General features: G+C 42.4%; 2 protein-coding genes across 3 annotated transcripts; one reads left to right on the top strand and one right to left on the bottom strand.

Annotated features, from left to right (window-relative positions):
• Positions 1 to 257: 257 nt before the first annotated feature.
• BBIP1 (BBSome interacting protein 1) lies at positions 258 to 1221 on the top strand. The gene is made up of 2 exons (XM_066554210.1): positions 258 to 337; positions 412 to 1221. Exons 1-2 carry the CDS (start codon positions 292 to 294, stop codon positions 585 to 587), a joined length of 222 nt encoding a protein of 73 aa, XP_066410307.1. The 5' UTR covers positions 258 to 291; the 3' UTR covers positions 588 to 1221.
• Positions 1222 to 1225: 4 nt separating this feature from the next.
• On the bottom strand, positions 1226 to 19612 carry PDCD4 (programmed cell death 4). Of its 2 annotated transcripts, none has more exons than XM_066554209.1 (13): positions 19589 to 19612; positions 15852 to 15998; positions 14596 to 14692; positions 10999 to 11295; positions 10365 to 10459; positions 8608 to 8721; positions 8123 to 8344; positions 7763 to 7860; positions 6165 to 6279; positions 5222 to 5329; positions 4029 to 4139; positions 3134 to 3273; positions 1226 to 1960 (listed from the first exon to the last, which is right to left on the bottom strand). In XM_066554209.1, exons 3-13 carry the CDS (start codon positions 14633 to 14635, stop codon positions 1900 to 1902), a joined length of 1401 nt encoding a protein of 466 aa, XP_066410306.1. In that variant the 5' UTR covers positions 14636 to 14692; positions 15852 to 15998; positions 19589 to 19612; the 3' UTR covers positions 1226 to 1899. The 2 variants fall into 2 exon arrangements, with proteins under 2 accessions (XP_066410306.1, XP_066410305.1); XM_066554208.1 differs by lacking the exon at positions 19589 to 19612 and adding an exon at positions 16928 to 17148.

Raw genomic sequence — 19612 nt, 5'->3', positions numbered from 1 at the left:
CTCCGTCCCAGAGCAGAACCCGGCACAGCTGAGGCGGGGAGCGGCATCCTGGAATCCCGGGACCGGGATAGCCCCGGAGGAGCCGCTCCCGCCGCGCCCGCGGCGGCCCCGGCGCAGCTCCACGCCAAAGACTACAGTTCCCAGCGCGCATTGGAGCGGCCGGAGCCTCGTTAAGCCTACAACTCCCAGCACGCACCGGGGGAGCACGAGAGGGGTGCGTGGGCGTGGCGCCGCGCAGTGCAAGCTGGGAACTGTAGTTGGCCCCGGGGCCGGTGCCGTGCCGGAGCCGCCATGCCGGAGGGGACGGGAGCGCTGCGGGAGGTGCTGCCAAAGCAAGGTACGGCGGCGAACACCGCCCGACCCTGCCCGCCCGGCCCGGCACTCGCTCACGGCCCTTCTCTCCCTTTGCAGGGCAGCTCTCGGTGGAGGACACGGCCTCGATGGTGCTGTGCAAGCCCAAGATCCTGCCCCTCAAGTCGGTGTCGCTGGAGAAGCTGGAGAAGCTGCAGAAGGCAGCGCTGGACGCGGCCCAGGCGGCCGAGGCTGCCCCGCCACCGTCCGCGGGGGCCGCGCCGCCCCGGCAGTAGCGCGGGGAGGGTCGTGCCCGGCGGCGCCCGCGATCGGAGGTACCGCTGTGGAGCGGGGCTGCCGCTTAGTGCGGCCTGAACGCGGGCGGGGGTGCCGGCTGGGCGGGGAGGCCGCGCGTCGGGCGCTCGTGGTGTAGGAGTTGCGCTGGTCGCTGCCCTGGCGCTGCTTTAAAACGCGTCTGTAGAGGTACCAGCAAAGGAAAGCGGGAGGAGGCGAGTTCCACAACCCCTGCTCCGAGCCGGGCTTACCAGACCCGCTTGGCTCCTAGAGCACAGCATATTCCCGGCCCTGGAATGGCTATTCCAGCATTTCGGAACGCCTGTAATCTTGACGTGAAACCGAAAAACAAAGGAGAGGCTCTACCGAGTTGCTGTAAACGAGTCATCCTTAGATCCTCTTGTTCTTGAGCAAGGGCTGCACGAAGCTCTACTGCAAAGACACGTTCACAGTATCTCTGCCAGCCTGGACACTCCTACGCAAGTCAGTTATGTTTCCAAAACATTCTGGTAAATACTCACTTGCCATGAGTTTAATTATTCTGTGCCCTCCTCCTGATTGCAATACCAAAGGGCAGCATTAGATGTACTGCTTAGTTTGTTCTGTTTAAAACAAATAAAAAGGAGGCAGAAACAAGAGCTTCACAAAAAATATTTTTATTATGTTTTACCAGAACTTTTCACTTTTCCAGTTACATAGAAAAAAAGACAAGTTTGGTACATGGGGGCTGAAACCAACCAGTGTTCTCCCCTGAAACAGATGAATTAGTCTTGTGCCCCAGCTGAATTTTCTTGGGCTCTTTAAAACAAAGAAACTGCTAATTTTTTTAAACTCCCAAAGCACAGTATTTCTTTTAGCAGCAATGGAAATGGGATCACAGCAGCTTAACTTGACCCTTCTATAATAAAGCTTTGTATAAACCAGTGATTTTATGATGACAGCACTGTCCTGGAAAGAGCGAGCGGCAGTCAGACATCGATGCACACGTGGAATGATTAGGTCATAAACATGGCACATACAGAGATAGCTTATTTCAAGGCACCACCACAGCAGAGTGGCTAGTTGTTCTACTATATGCCCAAAGAAAGAACACTTCTTCTTGAAATTTACAAAACTATTAAAAAAAAAAAAGAAAACAATTTGTACCCAAAACATGTGCTCTTAAAAAAATACGAACTGTGCTAAGCAACTCTTAAATTTGGTCAGTCCCAGATGTGCATCCATACACACACTGGAGGAGCATGCGTGCTGTATATATCGATAGCGAGCTGTGTTCCTTTCAGCTGGTAAGGCTTCAGGAGGCAGGTCTCACATTCAGTAGCTCTCCAGCTTCAGACGACCTCCATCTCCCTCACTCACGAAACGCTTCCTGCCCCTGTAAGAAAGTACAAAGTCTCTTTTCAGTAATTTACTGTAGCATTGCTTATTTTTTATCACTGAGAAGAATCTTCTCTAAAGTGTGAGTTCAGCAGGGTTAGCAGTGATCACAATGTCAGCTCAGCTGTTTAAAAATGCTGGTTTGGAAACCTGGGAATGGTGGGTTTCTGCTTAAAACTGAAGTAGATAAAGCAAAAATGCCTCTCAACATATAAATGGTAACCAAAGCATAATCAAGCTTTTGATGCAGTGATGACTCTCTTATCCTCCCACACACCCAAACCTGCAAAACGTTTCATACCAACACACAGAGTTTTAAGTGTGAAGTCCACAAATGGAGATGCTAACATTCCAAGATACAAATTTATCACATTTAAGAACTCAAACAAAACACCCAAAATAGAAGAGACCTGTCAAATAAATACTATTCCCAATGCATAAAACTGTGAATAATAGTATTAACATCCTATTTTAAAATTTACATATATTCCCCAGAGGAAATGTTTTGTGACCAGTAAGGAGGTAACAGCATACTGATTAGGTACAGTTCACACAGCATCATTTATGCTACGAATAACCAAGCCATAACAAAAAAAACCCCAAAAAACAAAAACAAAAAACCAAAACAAAAGCATTACAAAAATCACAGGACAGATATGAGGAATGGAGTGTGCAGAGCTTATCCCATATTAGTGTCCTGTTCCTTTTTATGTAAATATTAGGACTGGTTGTCTCATCTCAGAACTCCACTCATGCTGTTTGGTAAGTTTAAACCATTTTTAAAGGATTATTTTTTCATTTCCCCAGTATAGCTGACAGTTTTCCTCTGTCACCTACGTGGACCATTGCGACACCTGGATCTTCCAGCCTGGTGCTGCACTGATTTCTACCAAGGAAATCAGGAAACCAGAGGAGAGGGAGCTTTTATCCTCTGAGGAGCACTGAGGGGTGCTACCTGGGATTCACAGGAGGCTGCCTTTCCTCAAATATTTATCCCAGCCTCAACAGGTTTCACATCAGTTCAGCTTCTTAATACACATTTTACCAGTCCAACTGTTGGTCCATCCTCCAGTTTCCAATCAGCAACACTTTGGCCCGCAGATGCTGATTTCTGTACCCTATGATAGGAATGAAAAGCAGTGCCTTTGCCTATCTGCAATGAAAGAAGTACCTGGAGGGGCAGAGGTCTCTCAGTGGTTTGGAGATGATTCCAGCCTGGAAGCATTCCTCTACAAAGCGCTCCAGCACAGAATAGGAGTGTGGCACATCCAGGTTAATGTCTGGGATTTCACAGTAAACCCGTTCATAGCCCTGCAGTGTAAGGATTCAAATAATCATTGGGTTATTCTATGATTTTATTAGAATGTTTGTAAATACCCTTCTGCATTCCAGAGGATTTATTTTTTATATAGTTTTACAAACCTAAAGCATTGCAGCTACAAGTCAGTAGAGAAATAAGATATATAATATCAGCCCATACCATAGCATTATATAAATACCTATCTACACAAATATCTATCTACATAAAAACACAACCTGAATTTTTAACTTCTTTAGAAGTCAGAAATCCAGACAGTTTGAAATCTGTATGTTAACCTGCCTGTTGCTACAAGGGCAGCAACATGGGAAGAAAATGTATAAGTCTTCCATGTAGGTGGACAAAATGTGGCCACAAATGACCAACACAAGTTTATGCAGAAGGGGAGACGGGGGACAACCAGAGATGACTTCATCACTTCCCACCAGCAACACAGCTGGGTCAATTTTTATATAAAGTGTTGGTGTGGTCCCCAGTCTGGCCTGGGACAGAATTGCTGTCCTATACTCATCCTGAGAAGACACAGATGGTTCCAACTGTGCAAAATACTGGTTTTTATACTGCTCTACTTGACATTTGTAATTAGTAGGCCTTCATTGTACTACTTCAGTTACAAAGAACTACCAGATAAAAAGACAAATTTAAAAGATGAAGCATTTTAGATTATTAGTTTTAACCATTTAACTGCATAAAGGCAGCTGGAAATTTTGGAAGACCTTATGCAAAGTTCTCTAAATGCCATACTTACTCTTTTCATTTGGTCCACAGTAATGACAGAAGACTTCCACAGAGTTTTCAGCAAATCCAGTATCATTTTAAAAGTCTTTTCTCCAGTTGACTCCAAAACCAGTACAATAGCCTAAAACAAACCATGCAAGTGTTTTGACTAAAATGAAAACACTGGCTCAGGTACAAGGTATATGAGTATATGAGGTACAGAAAGGAGTGAATGTGTTATTATGAATTTTCTGGGTAAAAAAGCCCATTTGCTACATGCACTCACTATTCAGTTTGATATTATTATTATTATTATTATTATTATTATTGAAAAACTAATGAAAATCCTTTGGACAAGATAAAAGGTATGAAAAACCAAAAAGGACTAGACAGAGTGAAAAGCACTGCCTTTCTCTCTCTGGTTTCACCACTCCATGACTATATCCATATGGCTGCTGCAGTACAGATGGCAATTAATTAATTTTGTGAAATTAATTTTGTATCCAAGGGGTTTTAATTTTGTATCCATGGGGGTTTCTTATCTGTGATTTTAGGAGGACTCAGAAGCTTAAAATCTACAATACTGCACAACCCCCATCAACTGAAATGATTCTGTAGTTCTATCGTGAAGGAATTTTCTATAACAAGTCAATTTACTGAAAAGGAAATTTTGTAGATTGTGGGTGTTCAGCTTTATTGGTAAACAACCATTTCCCAATTTGGCAGAAAAACCAGCACAAATGGGAACAGTCTCCCATATAGGCTGGGTCTGAAATATATAAGCTTTTACAAATGTGCTGGGTGAAACAATCCCACCCTGAAAAAGGAAGCTCTATAACTTAACAAAAACAGGTAACACCCATTAGAATACCCAGATATCTGAAACTAGAAGGAAATAAACACCAAAACAAAGCATGGGAGGATTTTCTTTGTTGCTATTCCTCAGCAGAAAATAAACTGAGATCTTATTTTCAGGAACTTATAATAATCTGAACTCAACTATTTAACCCCCAGAAATTACTTCTGGATCTTCTCAGAGTCAGCAGCAGCTTACTTGTTGCACAATGCACACACAAATGAGCACACAAACCTTTAACTTTACATGAAACAATTTAGTTATTCAAATAACAGAGCAAGCAACCTAAGCTTCAGATGCCAGTTATATTATTTGCATGCCCACATCAAAACGCCAGCAATTATTAAAGGGACCTGATTTCTCCTTACTTCATATACAAGTTCATGGTGAAAATGGGGTACTTCCAGTTCCTGAAGGCAGCGTTCTGCTTCCAGTACATCTCCAGAAAGCAAATACTCTTTCAGCAACATATCAATCTATTGAATTTTAAAACAAAAACCCAACACTAATTAGAGATAAAATGTAAAAGCTGTCAACCGTTTTGATAATCCACTAGCAACCCAGCAGCACGTTAGTTCCTCAAACTTCCTGCCAATGCTTTTAGAAATGTAATTAAATTTAGGCATTAATTAAATGGAGACATTATCAGTAACCTAAAACACAGTGTAAGCCAAATACCTATCCACAGTGTTGATACAGAAGCACCAAAATCATTGTTTTATAAGCTGTGTGTCACCATAAAAGGAGCATGTGGGTGGCATTAAGTTTATCCTCTCCCTTGAATGCCTCCTCCTCCTATCATCTGTTAGACTCCCAACCTAGAAACTGTAACATGACCTTTTCCTTTAGACCTGCTTACTTTATTGCATGGATCTCTGAACATTCCTCTTTCTTCCTCTCTCTTTTTTCAGTTATTACTGTGCTTTTGATCAGCAATGCCAAAATATAATAGTTTATCTAGTTTAGCCAGTTTCATCTTGGCTCTTTTAATTACTTCATCACTTTATACTGTCAGGTCTTAAAAATCTGAATACTTACAAGTTTTGCTTGAAGCAAAAATAAACATATACTTGCAATACAGAATGTTGTACTAGCATGCTCTCACCAGTGACAAATACTACAAAATCAACTGAAGTATCAGTTCTACTATTTCATCTAAATCAATTATATAAAAAAGAAAGTCCAAACAACAGAACAAAACCAACACTCATGACGTAAGACATCATTTTAGTATGGGACACTTGTCTCTCTTCCCTCTTCCCCAAACAGAGTAAGCTCAGCCCACTGGAGAGTGGGGAGTTTTGGCATTACCTCTTTGACCAGGTGTTTCACAGACTGCTGGCCCCCTCCAGCCCCCCAGACGCTGTCGATGCGCTTGCCTCCCTTGCTCATGCTCAGCAGCACCGTCGCGCGGTCCAGCGCAGCTCTAAAGGCAAAGCCAGTGCTTTAAACCTCATTATGGAACTTCATTAATGCATCTGCAACTGCCCCCACGGCCACGGCTCCTCAGACAAAGCTACCAGATCTTTGGGAAGGGGTCAGAGTTATCAACTCCAGGTGACCATCCAGATCAAAGAAACAGCAAAAAATAAGCTCCTCACATTGTCCTTCTGTCACCCTTACACTGCTGCTCCTATCAAGGACAGGTAACAATGCTGTGATGGCAATAGATTAAATCACCAATGCAGAACCTGGAACTTCCTCACAAAAAACACCTGAATATTTTTCTTATGCAGAAATGGATTGTATCCAGACTCCTCCAAGAATGCAGCTTGGCAGGGAGATCTCAAACAAAAAAGGTCTGAGTTGCTGCCACACTCAAGAACAGTTTTCTACTGAAATACTATTTTCCGTTTGGGTCTGAGGAATTATGAAACCTTTAGAATTTAAGCCAAAGAAAACACCTCAGAAGGTAAATATGTAGTTGGAAAAATAGCACAAGCTAGGGATGCCTGCCAGTTTATTGAAAAAGTATAAAAAGGGAAGTGAGGTGACAAAAAAGAAGTCTGGGATACAGTATGTACCGTCCATGTAAAGGAGGAACAGTTCTCCCAGTCCTCATGCTGGGGGCAAGCCAATAACAATAACTCTATTCACCAAGATTTAATGAGCAGGAAAGACTGGCCAAGAAATAACAAAGGCAGCAAAGCATCCCAGATGTGCAGAATGCAGGCTACAATCCCTCAAATCACAGGACACATTTATATAAGTGACAGACAATTTTCTCAATTTGAGCCCCCAAGGTAGGCAGCTAAGAACTCCTCTTCCTTCTGAAAGTGCCGAACTATAACCACTGCAAATGCAACTTCTGGAAGAAACAGGAGTTCAGCATCTCCATATCAAGCCTGAAACATACACTTATGGGGGTAAGAAAAATAAAACATGACTCATTATTAAAACATCCCTCTTTGTCAGAGACTGCTCCTTCAAACTTCTCACACTGACATTGAAAACAATTGCACTTCTTGACAAACAGAGCATTACAGAGAAAGTCTCAGAAATCACTGCACAGGCTTCAAAACAGTTAATCCCTTGTGTATTTCACAACATATTTACAGCAGCTGCCCTGATGCTATATTTACCCATTAATCACATTAAAGATTTTTCTAAGACAAAACCTTCCATAAGCACTTCTTCTTACAGCTCATTTTTCACTCTTGAACATAAGCTGGACAACAAACCTGACAAACTCAACTCAAATGTATAAATACACTTTTTAGAACTCAGTATTTCTCGTCTGACTTGAGTCATTCTGGATTTTGTTGGTTTTGTGGTTTTTTTTTTTATTTCAAAATTAAAAAAAAAAAGTTCAAGAACTGCATGATTTATTCTGAAGCTATAAATTCCTGATCTTCATCTTTGACATTTGGAATAGAAAACTGTCTCTATAGAGAAAGCAAGGAGATTACCGAGCTTGGACACAATCCACGGTGCCTTTGTAGCCGTCTATGTAGGTACTGCTTAGGATCCCATCTCCAACAGCTCTAGCAATGAACTGGCCCACCAGCTGCAACAAAACAGAACCATTTTTAATTAAATGCTGAATTTCAAAGAAGTTTAAAGTAGATAATTATAATGTGCTTGGTTTTCAGATTTTATTTAAATGAGCTGTTTCAAAGTGAAAACACAGCCTGGGTAATTGGGAGAGGATTACAGACAGTAAGAAAATCAATAGATATTTTTCAAAACACAGAGTCTATTTCTTTTTATTTGATCTATTTTAGCCACAAAAAGCTTTTGACTACTGGCATAAAGATTGACAAATTTACCTGCGGTGCCCTGGGAGAATCCAACACCAATTCAGGTAGTTCTTTGAGCAGTCTATCAAAGGATTTTTCCACATCAGTTTTGCTTACTACTGTCCCACAAAGGTCAGAGATAAGCTTAGATGTCATTTCCCTGTGACTAGCCTTCCCCTCTAATGCCAAGGAAACAGCCAGCACTGGCACACTGTATTTCATTTCACCAAGGTTTAAGTTCTTCAGCATCTCCTAGATAAGATTTGAAAAACAAAACAATGAGATTTCATAATTTTTATTATTTAAATATATAAATAGACCTCAAATAAATATTTATGTGCTTACATAATTACATATATGCTTCTGCTCACATAATTAGTATAACTGCTTGGCTGTTCTTATAGTACATTTCTTGCCAACTTCTCAATAAATTCATTCATAGCTGGCAATTGCATTACCCTGTATGCTACAGCTTTGAGCCCTAAAACAAAGAAATAAAAAGGCACATAACATACCGAAACTTCGTTAGTATCTCCATGTTCAAAATACTCCTGGATGATTGGTGTTAAAGTTTTTTCAAATGCTCTTTCATCAAGAGGTAAAACTACTGTTTCATAGACACAGTTCTCCTGTTTTAAAAGACAACAGAAGCAGATATCCTTACTGTCTTTTCTTGCACCTTATGCAGCACTAATGGCATCAAAATAGTGGTTTTTTTAATCCTTAATGCTTTGTTCTTGGTAGTCAATATTCTGCCAAAAAACATTAGACTTTGTCTCTACTATTAAAGTGTGGACAATGCTGGCTAATTGTCATAGTTCTTCATATTTTGACTTTACTGTTAGCTCAATTTAACTGAAATGCTGAATTTACTATTAAACAATGGTAAACACACCAAACCTAGGATTCAGCTGATACCACAGGAGCAGAAGTTAAGTGCCTCCATACTGAAGGGAGAGCAGCAGAAGCTCCTGCCCCAGCCCAGCAGAGCTGACTGTGCCACAGCACCTTCCCCTGCAAGTGGCACTCCTGTCCCTGGCAGGAACCCTGCCTTGTTCCCTCCTCCTCGGTGACTCTGTGACCAGACAGGTGGTGCCATGCACAAATCACAGGAAAGGCATTTTCACAATATTTGTGAGCAAAGGCATTCCCCGAGGGGGAAAAAAGAGGCACACAGCAACTGCCTCATATCACCTGTCCTGCAGAGTTCCAGCAGCACCAGATCTCCCCCCCCACTCTAATTTAGTTCCCTACTCTGCACCTACAGAAGAAACATTCAGAGCAATACTACAGAGCTGAACAAAGACATGTGATCAAAGATGTTTTTCAACCAATGTTTAATGGAAAGAAACTTTTCATGATCAAGAAGTATAGAAGGAATCAAAAAAACTATCCTTCCATCATATCAAAGTTACACAGAATGTTTATTCTTCATTAAATTTTGTTCTATGCACTTGTCAGCCCACTTTTTAATGGCTATTTCTGTTAATGTGAAGTGTCAAATTTTAGTGAAAATTGATCTTGGAAGAAGGTTTTGATATTCTCACGTACCATACTTTCAGCAGCCATGGCTACAGCAAACAGCCTCTACTCAAAGGACACCACCATTGCTCTGCTTATGTCATACAGAGTGTACTGATGGTCAGTTTGCAATTGATCTGATCTCAGAGACTTCAGCAAGCTGTGTTCCTAGTCACCATTTCCCTTTCAATGATGGAAAGCCCTCTGCCCAATAAGCTTTGCTTTCTCTCCCCCCTCCCAGTAATATGGCTGTAAGATACAATCTTCCATAACATATTCTAAATATATATCAACAAAATGTCCAAGGTATCAACTTCATGAAGTGTTTATACCAAGCAGGCAAGACATTGGGCATCCCTGGAAATACAGGGATTATTATTATTATTATAAAGGATACTGTCCCCACTAACCTCCCCACTTGAGCAAGTCTGTGTTGCAATTTTAACACAGTGTTTGTGTGCAATATGGAGCAGCACTGCAACATCCACCTCTGTGGGAACCAGCAGTGGAGAACACACCTGGGAAAGGGATGCTGCTTACTCAGGCACAGAAAGAGGGCTTGGGAATAAGATTTGTGAGTATTACACTGTGACTTCTACACCAGCTGACTTTTCACTAGCCAATAATCTATTATTGAGCATAAAAATGAGCATTTCAGTGTAGCCAGGCTGACATTCATGTTAACTCACAAGGCCATTGAAATTGATAAAAGGAAATATAAACCAACACTGCAAAGAAACTATTTGCATACCTGGTCATCATCATAATTAGGATCCTTAATATCTACTTCTTCCACATCATACACTTGACCTGGTGTTCCCCAAACTCCTTTACCACCTGCTCCACCTGGCAAAATATGGGAGAGTAAGTAAGGACCACCAGTTTAAAAACAAGACGTCTGATTTCAAGACAACATTCTTTCACTTAAAAGTGATCTATCACTGCTTGTGCCCATCTCCTGACTAACAATACATGCTGAAGAGGGTGTGTTTGTCTGACAAGTTCCCACTTCCTCAGCCACTTTTCCTCACTTTCCAGTAAGACATTAGAAGCAGTATGGACTGCACAGGAATTCCTGAAGATTGAAACTGTATTTTCAAATACAATCATGATTTAAATTTGCATTAGTAACAGTCCCATGAACTATCAACAGTTCAGATTTGTGTATTAAGCCTGCTAAGGAAATATACTTCCCTCAAAGACAGATGTTGACATATTAGATTTGCTGCCACCTGCTACTGCCACCCACTAAATAACTAAAGGGCCAAATGCTTGCACAGAGACTGTGGTTTATGAAAATGATTCCCAGCAGAAAAAAAAATGCACTGCGCTTTGAACAAATCTTTATCTTTCTCATTGTACTCTCTCCACTAAGCTACACCCACCTTTCTTTGGTAGGCCTCTCCCCTTTCCAGACCGGGATCGCCTGTCCAGGAGTTTCCCCTTTGGGCTCGTTGGTACAACTCCAATCTTCAGTGTCTCTCCATTCTCACTAACAGAGTCTCCTCTCCCAGAATCTCTAGAGGAGTTTTTCCTCAACCGTCTCTTTGCCTTAGCGTTTATTTTGGCTTCAGTAATTGAAGTTGCAGGAATCCAATTTCCATTGATTTCAGTTTTTCGTTCCTCAGACCCACCATTTTCTTCATCACCAGAAAATGGAGCATCATTTAGATTCTCAAGTTCTTAAAAAGAAGACAGAAAAAAAATCTTATAGTTTTCAACAGTTTTATTTTAGAATACCAAAACACATTGCATTTAGAAAGGATTATAACATCATATAGAACTCTTGTTTTCAACAGGGTAAAGGCAAACATTGTTTTTAAGGTATGTCTACATACTGCAGTAATAAGGACTTCCTTATTCCCCTGCACAAAATATCCACAATCTAAACAGAGCAGAAGTCAAGGGCTGGACAGCAAATTAATAAAACCATACATAAATACATAAACCACAGAAAACCCCACCCTTGTTAAACAAAAACTATCCGAACTCCTGAGTGCATAGATGTAAGTGCCTCGTTCTCACTCCTCCCACTCTTCTCTTGATTTAGAAACAAATGAAACTGCCAATACAGTAAATTCTGTAGGAACTCACCAATGTTACAAGACTCATCACCAAAGTGAAATTAACTCCCTAAATCATCAACCAACATTCCCCTTATTCAATTCAAGGAATTTCAAACACAGCTCGCTAGCAAGAAAAACAACAATTTAGACATAAAAGAAAATTAAAACATTACTCATTTTATTTTTTGGTTTTGAAGTTATGGGGGAAAAGTGCTGTTCACTACAAAGCTTGGAGAGCTTGGTAATGAAGACTCCCAGAATGTACAGTCCTTTGAATCAGTGGGATCTCTCTTCTCTATGGATTATCCCTCACTGTAGCTTCTGTCAAGACTGCTTCTAAACACAACACAATCAAATATGATAGGTTTATTTTGTACCCAACTACTTAAGGATCTGTAAATTTCTCAGAGCAGTGAGAAGTGCAATAACATCACTCTCTGAGAAAGCTAATGCACATTTAATGTTTAGGTCTAAAGTCTTATTTCACAAAATTAATTTGTCCCCCACTACTGCTGTGTGGTTCAGCAGAAGGTCTTATTTCAAGCATTATAAACAAAAGCTTTCACAAGCTATTCTTCCCCTTCTCAACTAGTCAAGATTTAAAAAAAGAAAAAAATAGAAGAAAAAGCACCTGAGAACCTATTTACATTCCAGTGAGTACCCTGGGAGTCCTTGCAAATTAGAAGACACATGCAGACAGAGAACAGCCTCAGCTCTCTGTTACACAGCTCTCCATTTCTTCAGAACTGAGTAGAGTCCTAAAGACACAACCCACAGCCCCAACACTAGCAGGGCAATATGAGGGCACTCCAAAGAAGCTGCTTTTCCAAAACTGCTTTACAGAAGAGTTCACTGCCATAAATCCAAAATATGAAGAGTATTCAAAATTTACATTTTAACTTAGCTAACATATTAATTCACCCTTCCAATATCTGCTCATCAGCAACATGCATTTGGCAATATTTCTCAGAATTGTGGTTTTTTCACTTTGAAACAAGTTCATGAAAAATTGTTTTCAAAGCCAAGTGGACTAATAAAATATTGCCAATCTCCAAGTATTTACCCATATCAAAGATTATATTAAACTGAGCAAAAGTTGATGGAACTGCCTCCTTTTGTGATCAAAGAAATAACATTTAGATACTGGTGTTCAGAGATGTGAATGCTACAGCTGAGCAGTTATGCAGCCATTCCAGGCTAAGCTTCATCTTTCCACTCATTACTCCCACAAAAGCATTCCTTTTATGCTTGCAGCAAGCTAAAAAAGAAAAGCATGCATCACATCCAGGAAAAGATTTCTCACAAGCGGCTTTCTCTGTTTGTCTAACATTTTAATAAAACAATGAGGGATTTGCATAAAGCTAACAGAGGGGAAAAAAAGAGCAAACCCAAACAGGTTTCCTTCCTCTAATTCCCCAGGAGACCCCATCAGCAACAACCAGCTCCTCTCAGTCAAATCCACTCTAATTCTTCTTCATGCTCAGTCTCCCATGAATTTCTCCAGTTTAAACCTGAGTTCTGGCTGTCCAGAAACTCCACTCTTCAATTACCACTTATTCCTTTCTCAGTTTCCAAAGGAAACTGCCAACAATTAACACAAGTCAGTCCTGACTCTGACAGCTAAGGATTAAAAGGGAGGCAACAGTCCCACCTCCTCACACAGTCCTGATCTCAGGTTCAAGACTTAAGGAAATCCTCCACAGGAAACCATAAGAATTAATATTTCTCACTGCACTACTACACTGGGTTTTATATAACGCTGTAACTTCCAGCTGCAGCCTCTTTCTCCATAATATGGTAACCAACTGGTCCTCCACTATTAATTACCTAGTTAGGCTTGAAAGAACAGACTAAACACACATACTATTTTCCAAAAACTTATATAATAAAATAAAATAATAAGAACCTATAAAAGGGTGGAGATCCTCCTTCTAGCTTCTTATTTTCACCTCATATAACATATACATATATAGGCAGCAACAGTCTTCAATCAAATTTAATACTTTGCTTACTATATATTAACAAGTTATCCAAATTTATCTCATTACCCTGCCATTCAGCCTAGCAGGCTCACTTAAAATCTCTGCTATTATGGGCTACCTTTGTTAACAAAGCCTTCTACCAATTTTAACTGTCCAAACTTTGCCAACCCAGCTCTCCTGCAGCTTTCCACCCACTAGCCAAATATAATTCTAAAATGGTGACAACCAAGGTGTCTTCTGCACTAACCTAATTCTGCTTAAATATCAGAAATCATATGGAGTATATTGCCACCTCAACTGCATTACCCACCATCTTAAAATAGATACATGTTATTCTAAAAAACATTTAAAACTTCTTTGACATGAAAGAGTCAGTGCAGACCATCACAACCTTTGGAAGATACAGAAAACAACACGAATCTGTGTTACCTTGACTAAGCATCATAAAATAAATGTGTGATATGGACAAAACAGTCCATTTCATAGCAGTCTCTAACATGTACTTCCTAAATTTTTCCCATGCCAGCCCACTTTCAGCCAAGCCCTTCAACATTTGTTTCCCCTAATTTTAAGGTAAATTGTTGCATAAAAGCAGAATTTAAACACACCTACACATTTTACTTTTAAGTTTATCCTTTTCTTCACACTAGCACTACTTGAACTCAGATGATAAGGAGAAAAGTACAACTACTACCCAGTAACTTACAGAAATGCTAACTTTATTATTTTAATAAATTTTAAATAAACATAATAGAGCAGGGTTCTTTGATATACAATTGAAGGAATTATTCTGTAAGGTTTTGATTTTTTTTTTTTCTAAATCAGTATTGTTAAAAAAATTCTCAGGTGATGCATTTTTTCTACAGAGAACCCTTCTGGTCAGCTAAACAACTTTAAGTTTAAAAAACTCAAACCAACTGAATATATTACTTACCTGTTGGGGTAATATAAATGTGTTCCTTTTCTATTTCCATAGCTGCTTAAGAGAGCTGACTGTGAAATGTAAAGTCTTAATGTTTTCCCTCCAAGGCCTAAACAGAAACAGAGAAGCTTAAAGAACAAATACCACTAGATCAAAGTAAAATGCAAAGGCTTCACTCATAAAATATAAAAATGGGGGGCTTCAGTAATAATTAACTATTAGTAGCAGCTGTAAAGTTCCTGGGAAGGTAAATGGTGTAGCAAGAGAGAGGCACCACCCTCCAACACATCTAAGCCTGGATGCCTTAGCAGCTGTCAGTTCTGCTGCTTATAAACGGGACACAAGCCGTTATTTTAAGGGTAAAAGCCCCATGTACACAGCTTTTTTTAGCTGATAAAAGCCACCTCTATCAATTCAGACTGTCCTGTTCTGCCAAGTGGTTATCTGTATGAATGTACAATAACAGTGTTATAATTGCATCCACGAGAAAAACGTTCTTCATGTGAATGATGCTGATAAAATGGTACCAATTTATCGAGTTCAGCCCAGCCCTTAGAAAACAAGCTAATTTTTGATCCTCCCCTCAAGGACATAGTGTTTGTTTTACTGTATGTGTACATACAGCTATCAAGTCTTCACATCTGTGCTTCTGCACCCTTCAAACACTCCTTGCAACCACCATTTAATCTGCAAGGGATAAAGTTCTCATTTAAACACTTCTCTTTTTGGCTCCTCTTTCTCCCCCTTCCTAGTAGCTGCTATTCTCCAAATCAACCCATGTCACTGTGAAGAGGATGGCATCATCCATCTTTACTTTATGTACACAAAATATTAAGCAGTGCCAGAATTCCCTCATACACTTCTTCACCTGCAAGATTTTCATAAATCCTTTCACAGGCCTTGGAATATTACTGGTATTTGTGTCTGTCCCATAAGAATTCAGGAGCCCTTTTTTCCCCATCTCATTCTTTGCTGCCCTGAAAACTGTTCACCGTTGAGTGGCAAGATTGTGACACCAAACAACTGCATTCCCTTCCCCTTTTCTATTCCCTGGTTTTCCCCTTTCTTGCCCACTTGCCTGCCACAAACCCATTAATGGCAAATGATTCATCACAGACCGTTGGCAATAAAGAAACTCTGGTTTGGGGCACAGCATTCAGCTGTCATGGTCCTGTATTTCCTAATGCCAACCAAACAGTTCCCAGCCTTGTGCAGTAAGTCTTCCCTGCCCCACACATTTTTTTAAATCAACATTTTTCATGAGTTACCTCAAGCAATCATTCAGGAGTTCTCAAGTGTTGCAGTCACTGTTGGTTGAGATATTTTTCTGTGCAGGTCTCAGTCTAATCTGCACGAACTACCTTGAAAGAAGAGTTTTGTCCTTCCTAGTGGAATGTTCCATCAGTTGTCCACCTCTTGGGAAAAAAAAACAAAAAAAGGACAAAACCTGTGTTAAATAATAATCACAGCTTTCATCATTTGTAACCAAGTTCTAAATTTCAAGGGGAGAAACGCTCTTCCTGTACAGGACCCTAGTTGAAATCCTCCACCTGTGGCAACATAATAAATAACAAGCCAACTTCCACGTAGTACCACTCTGAGATTCAGCACCCTACTTTGATTATAAGAAGCGTGATGGAATGTCCAAGCCTTACAGTCCTGCTATCACACTGATCAGGAGATAGGAGATACACTCTCAGTTTAGCAGTGCACCTTCTCACTAACTCAAACCAGAAGATTCTGGAGCTTCAGGATGCTGGGATTTATCACTGTATCCAAACCACATCATTTTCTCATTTGCAGACTTACATCATACAGCACTACTGATAAAACTATGGAACACAATTTGCAAAAGTGCCTTTAAAACATCAGAATCCATCTTGGAAGAGATAATACAGGAACAAAATGGACAGAAGCCACTTTAGGCAGAACATAAACACCATGGCAATTTTTAAGATGAATCAGTGATGTGAACAGTACTTTTAAAGTAGTTCATAAGACAAGGGTATTTTTCGAAGTCACGGAAATCCACCGATGAAACATGCTCGGTGCTCTGTACCCACTACCATTTCTTGCACTTCATCTAAACAGGCAAATCTACCTCAGCAGGCACAATAACCTTTAGAAACAACACACGCAGCAGGACAAAGCTTCCAAAAGTTATCAAGACCTCCCGAGGTGCAAAGCATCCCCGAGTAACTCTCACAGAGCATGCACTTTTTTCCCTTCTCTCTAACTTTAGGCAAACACCCCCCCCGTTACCGAAGCTTTGGAGACCTGCCAACAGCAGCTGCTGTTCCGCAGCCACACACACAAAAGCCACGGGAAGATTCGGTACTCCTACCAAACCCGTGCCGCCAGCCGGGACCAACGGCGGCGCAGCGCCGGCGCTGAGGAGCGGGCGGGATCGACGGCTCAGGCCGCCGGACCGAGGGCTGCAGGCCGCTGGGAGCGGGCCCGAGGGCTCGGGCTGCCGGGGCCGGACAGGCGCACAGGCAGGGGCCTGGCAGTGGCTGCCGCGGCCCGGGAGCGCCCGCAGCTCCCGGGATGCGCCCGCAGCTCCGCCGCTCCCTCAGGGCCGCGGGCCGGGCCGAGTCCCCTCAGCCGCCGCCGCGCGCGCTCCCGCTGCCGGCCGTGCGCGCGCCCGCCACCCGGCCCCGGCCCCGCCCCCGCGCGCGCGCCCGCGCCCTGCCTGCCTTTTCTGCCCCAGCGACAGGGCCACCCGCGGCGCCGCCATTGGCTGGCTGCCGCCCGCCCCGCAGCCAATCAGCGGGCGGGGCTCGGCGAGCGTTCGGCCGGGGGAGAGCGGGGAGGGCGAGACCACCGCGGGCGGGTGCGGGGGGAGGGAGCGGGAAGGAGCCATTGGCTCGGGGAGCAGGGGCCTGGGGTGTACCTGGGCCGGCTCCTCCATTGCCCTGTGGGACACGGCCCGGAGCGCCCGCCCCGGGAGAGCATCGCCTGAGCCCTCCCGCCGAGGGGGCAGGTGTGGAGCGGCAGCCCCCGGGATGTGCGAGATCGGCTCCTCACATCGCGCCTGGGAGTGCTGGGTGCTAGCCCTGAGGCGGCCGCGGAAACGCGGCAGCTGTGCTTGGTTCCTCCTCCACGTGCTGTCCTACATCTTTAATTAAAAGTCAATTTTTCTGCCTTTTCTGAAGAAAACCATCAGAAAAAATAAACTATGACCTCTTATCTGTGTGTGTCTCTCTCTGCTAAGAAGGGGGGCCCAGGCCTTTGGCCGCCTCCCTCACAGGCCCTTCCCTCAGCGTGGGGACGGGGCCGGGGCAGGGCGGGCGCTGTCCGGCGGGATCGCTGCTGCTCACAGCCGCCTTCGGCCCTGCTGAAACGCTTCACTCACGTTTAAGGATTTGCTTTAGGATTGACAGCCAAACCGTGCATGTCCGTCCACAGCCTTCCAAACTTCCCACCTTGTATCAGTTTATATTTACCCTGTTTACTCTATACGAAGTGCCGGAGGGCACACACCTAATTAGAGATGACAGTCTCCTCTAATTGTCATGTGCTTTGCCTCCATTCAGGCCTCTCCTCAAAACTCAGCTCACCCTTTGTCTTCTCTCCCTAATTTGTCACCCCAGAGAGCCCAAGCAATGAGGGAAGTAAATACAGATCCCTTCTGCTTTGGTACTTGTGCATTGCAGGATTTTCCAGCTGCCAGCAAGAGAAACCTCCTCAGTTAACCAGATTATGACTTGACTTTTGTAGTATTATTAAATATTTTTCCCATCTAATTCCACTCCACATTGGTACACTTCTGACTGAAATAAGAGCCAAAATTCCCTTGTGTTAGAGCCTCTGAATTAATTTACTGGCCTGGCTCTGCATGAATCATCCAAAATAGGTTTAAGATCTAAAACAACAATCTGTTAAAAGAATGTGCAACACGATTGCCATGTTTTCATGGTATTTTCCCCATCAGCTAAATGACAGAAAGAAAACCTTTCTTGCTCATGAAGACACTAAATTGCAGACTTTTTCAAGTCAGAACAGTCCAACGTGCTCACACAAGATTTTTTTTCATACGCGACCTAGAGGTAGCTTTAAAAGATGTTGCTTCCCCATCAATCAAAAAATAGTTCCTAGTTTGTTCTCTGCACCTTTGCTGACTCGTGCATACCAAGCAAACCACCACAGTTCATCACCGAGATTTGGAAAATAAATTCTACCTATTAACATTGATAGTGGAATTCAGCTTTCCCTGCAAGGCAGAGTGGGGCTTTAAAGAGATTTTTCTGTAAAGAAGAAAGAGGTGACAGAGAGGCTGAAACAGTAACCAGAACCTGCACAAGAGAAGATGGCACAAAATATGGCATCATGCCAATTACACCTTTTAAAGCACCATGGAAAACTGCTAAAGGATTTTCTGCTAAAGTTTAGTGATCCTCCTGGATCACTTCCAGGAGGCCTAAAAGCTGGGTCAGTAATCAAAAGAAGATGAAAACCACCAAACCATCCAGCACACCTCCAGACATGAAAATTGTGCGGTTTTTCTTTCTTCTGCTGAATATCTCTATTAGCAGCTGGGCTATCAATCACTGAAAATCTCATCTGCACATATTTTCTGATTTCTAAAGCACTATGACTTGAAAAAGAGCTGATGTGCATGAAATACATTTTGTATTTTTCCACTGTATCAACCAGCCTACTAATAGACATCACCTCTTTTTCCCTTTCTAACCTCAAAGTTGCCTGAATACGTAGAAAACAGCTGATCACATGCTAACCTCTGAGCTGTAGAGACCTGCTCACTCCCTCCTGCCCTCTCTTCCTCCCTCCCCAGACATATTAATAGCAAACACACCACCAAAACCCCATGATAACAAAACAGCAAAATTCCTCCTCACACAGAAAAAAAAACAAAAAACAACAACAAAACCACTAAAAAAACCAAAACACTCCCAAATTCTTTGGAGCGTTTCTTTGGAGTGTTTGCAGCTGGAGGCAGCAGTAGGGGTGTCCGGCCGGCCCCCGCTGCCGCATCCCGGGTTACCTGCGCCGCGCCTCGGCCGCCGGC

Source organism: Molothrus aeneus, chromosome 8, assembly GCF_037042795.1.
Source record: "Molothrus aeneus isolate 106 chromosome 8, BPBGC_Maene_1.0, whole genome shotgun sequence".
Classification (NCBI taxonomy): Eukaryota; Metazoa; Chordata; class Aves; order Passeriformes; family Icteridae; genus Molothrus; species Molothrus aeneus.
The sequence above is the reverse complement of the archived record's forward strand: the minus strand, read 5'-3'. Positions and strand labels throughout refer to the sequence as shown.

What these genes read in the sequence shown, in the direction of transcription:
- BBIP1 (XM_066554210.1), top strand. Translation starts at nt 292, where the DNA reads ATGCCGGAGGGGACGGGAGCGCTGCGGGAGGTGCTGCCAAAGCAAG. An exon ending in GGAGGTGCTGCCAAAGCAAG is followed by an intron (nt 338 to 411) that starts GTACGGCGGCGA and finishes CTCCCTTTGCAG; the next exon opens with GGCAGCTCTCGGTGGAGGAC.
- PDCD4 (XM_066554209.1), bottom strand. Translation starts at nt 14,635, where the DNA reads ATGGAAATAGAAAAGGAACACATTTATATTACCCCAACAG. An exon ending in CATTTATATTACCCCAACAG is followed by an intron (nt 11,296 to 14,595) that starts GTAAGTAATATA and finishes CTTCTTTTTAAG; the next exon opens with AACTTGAGAATCTAAATGAT. An exon ending in CTGTGGACCAAATGAAAAGA is followed by an intron (nt 3,274 to 4,028) that starts GTAAGTATGGCA and finishes CTTACACTGCAG; the next exon opens with GGCTATGAACGGGTTTACTG.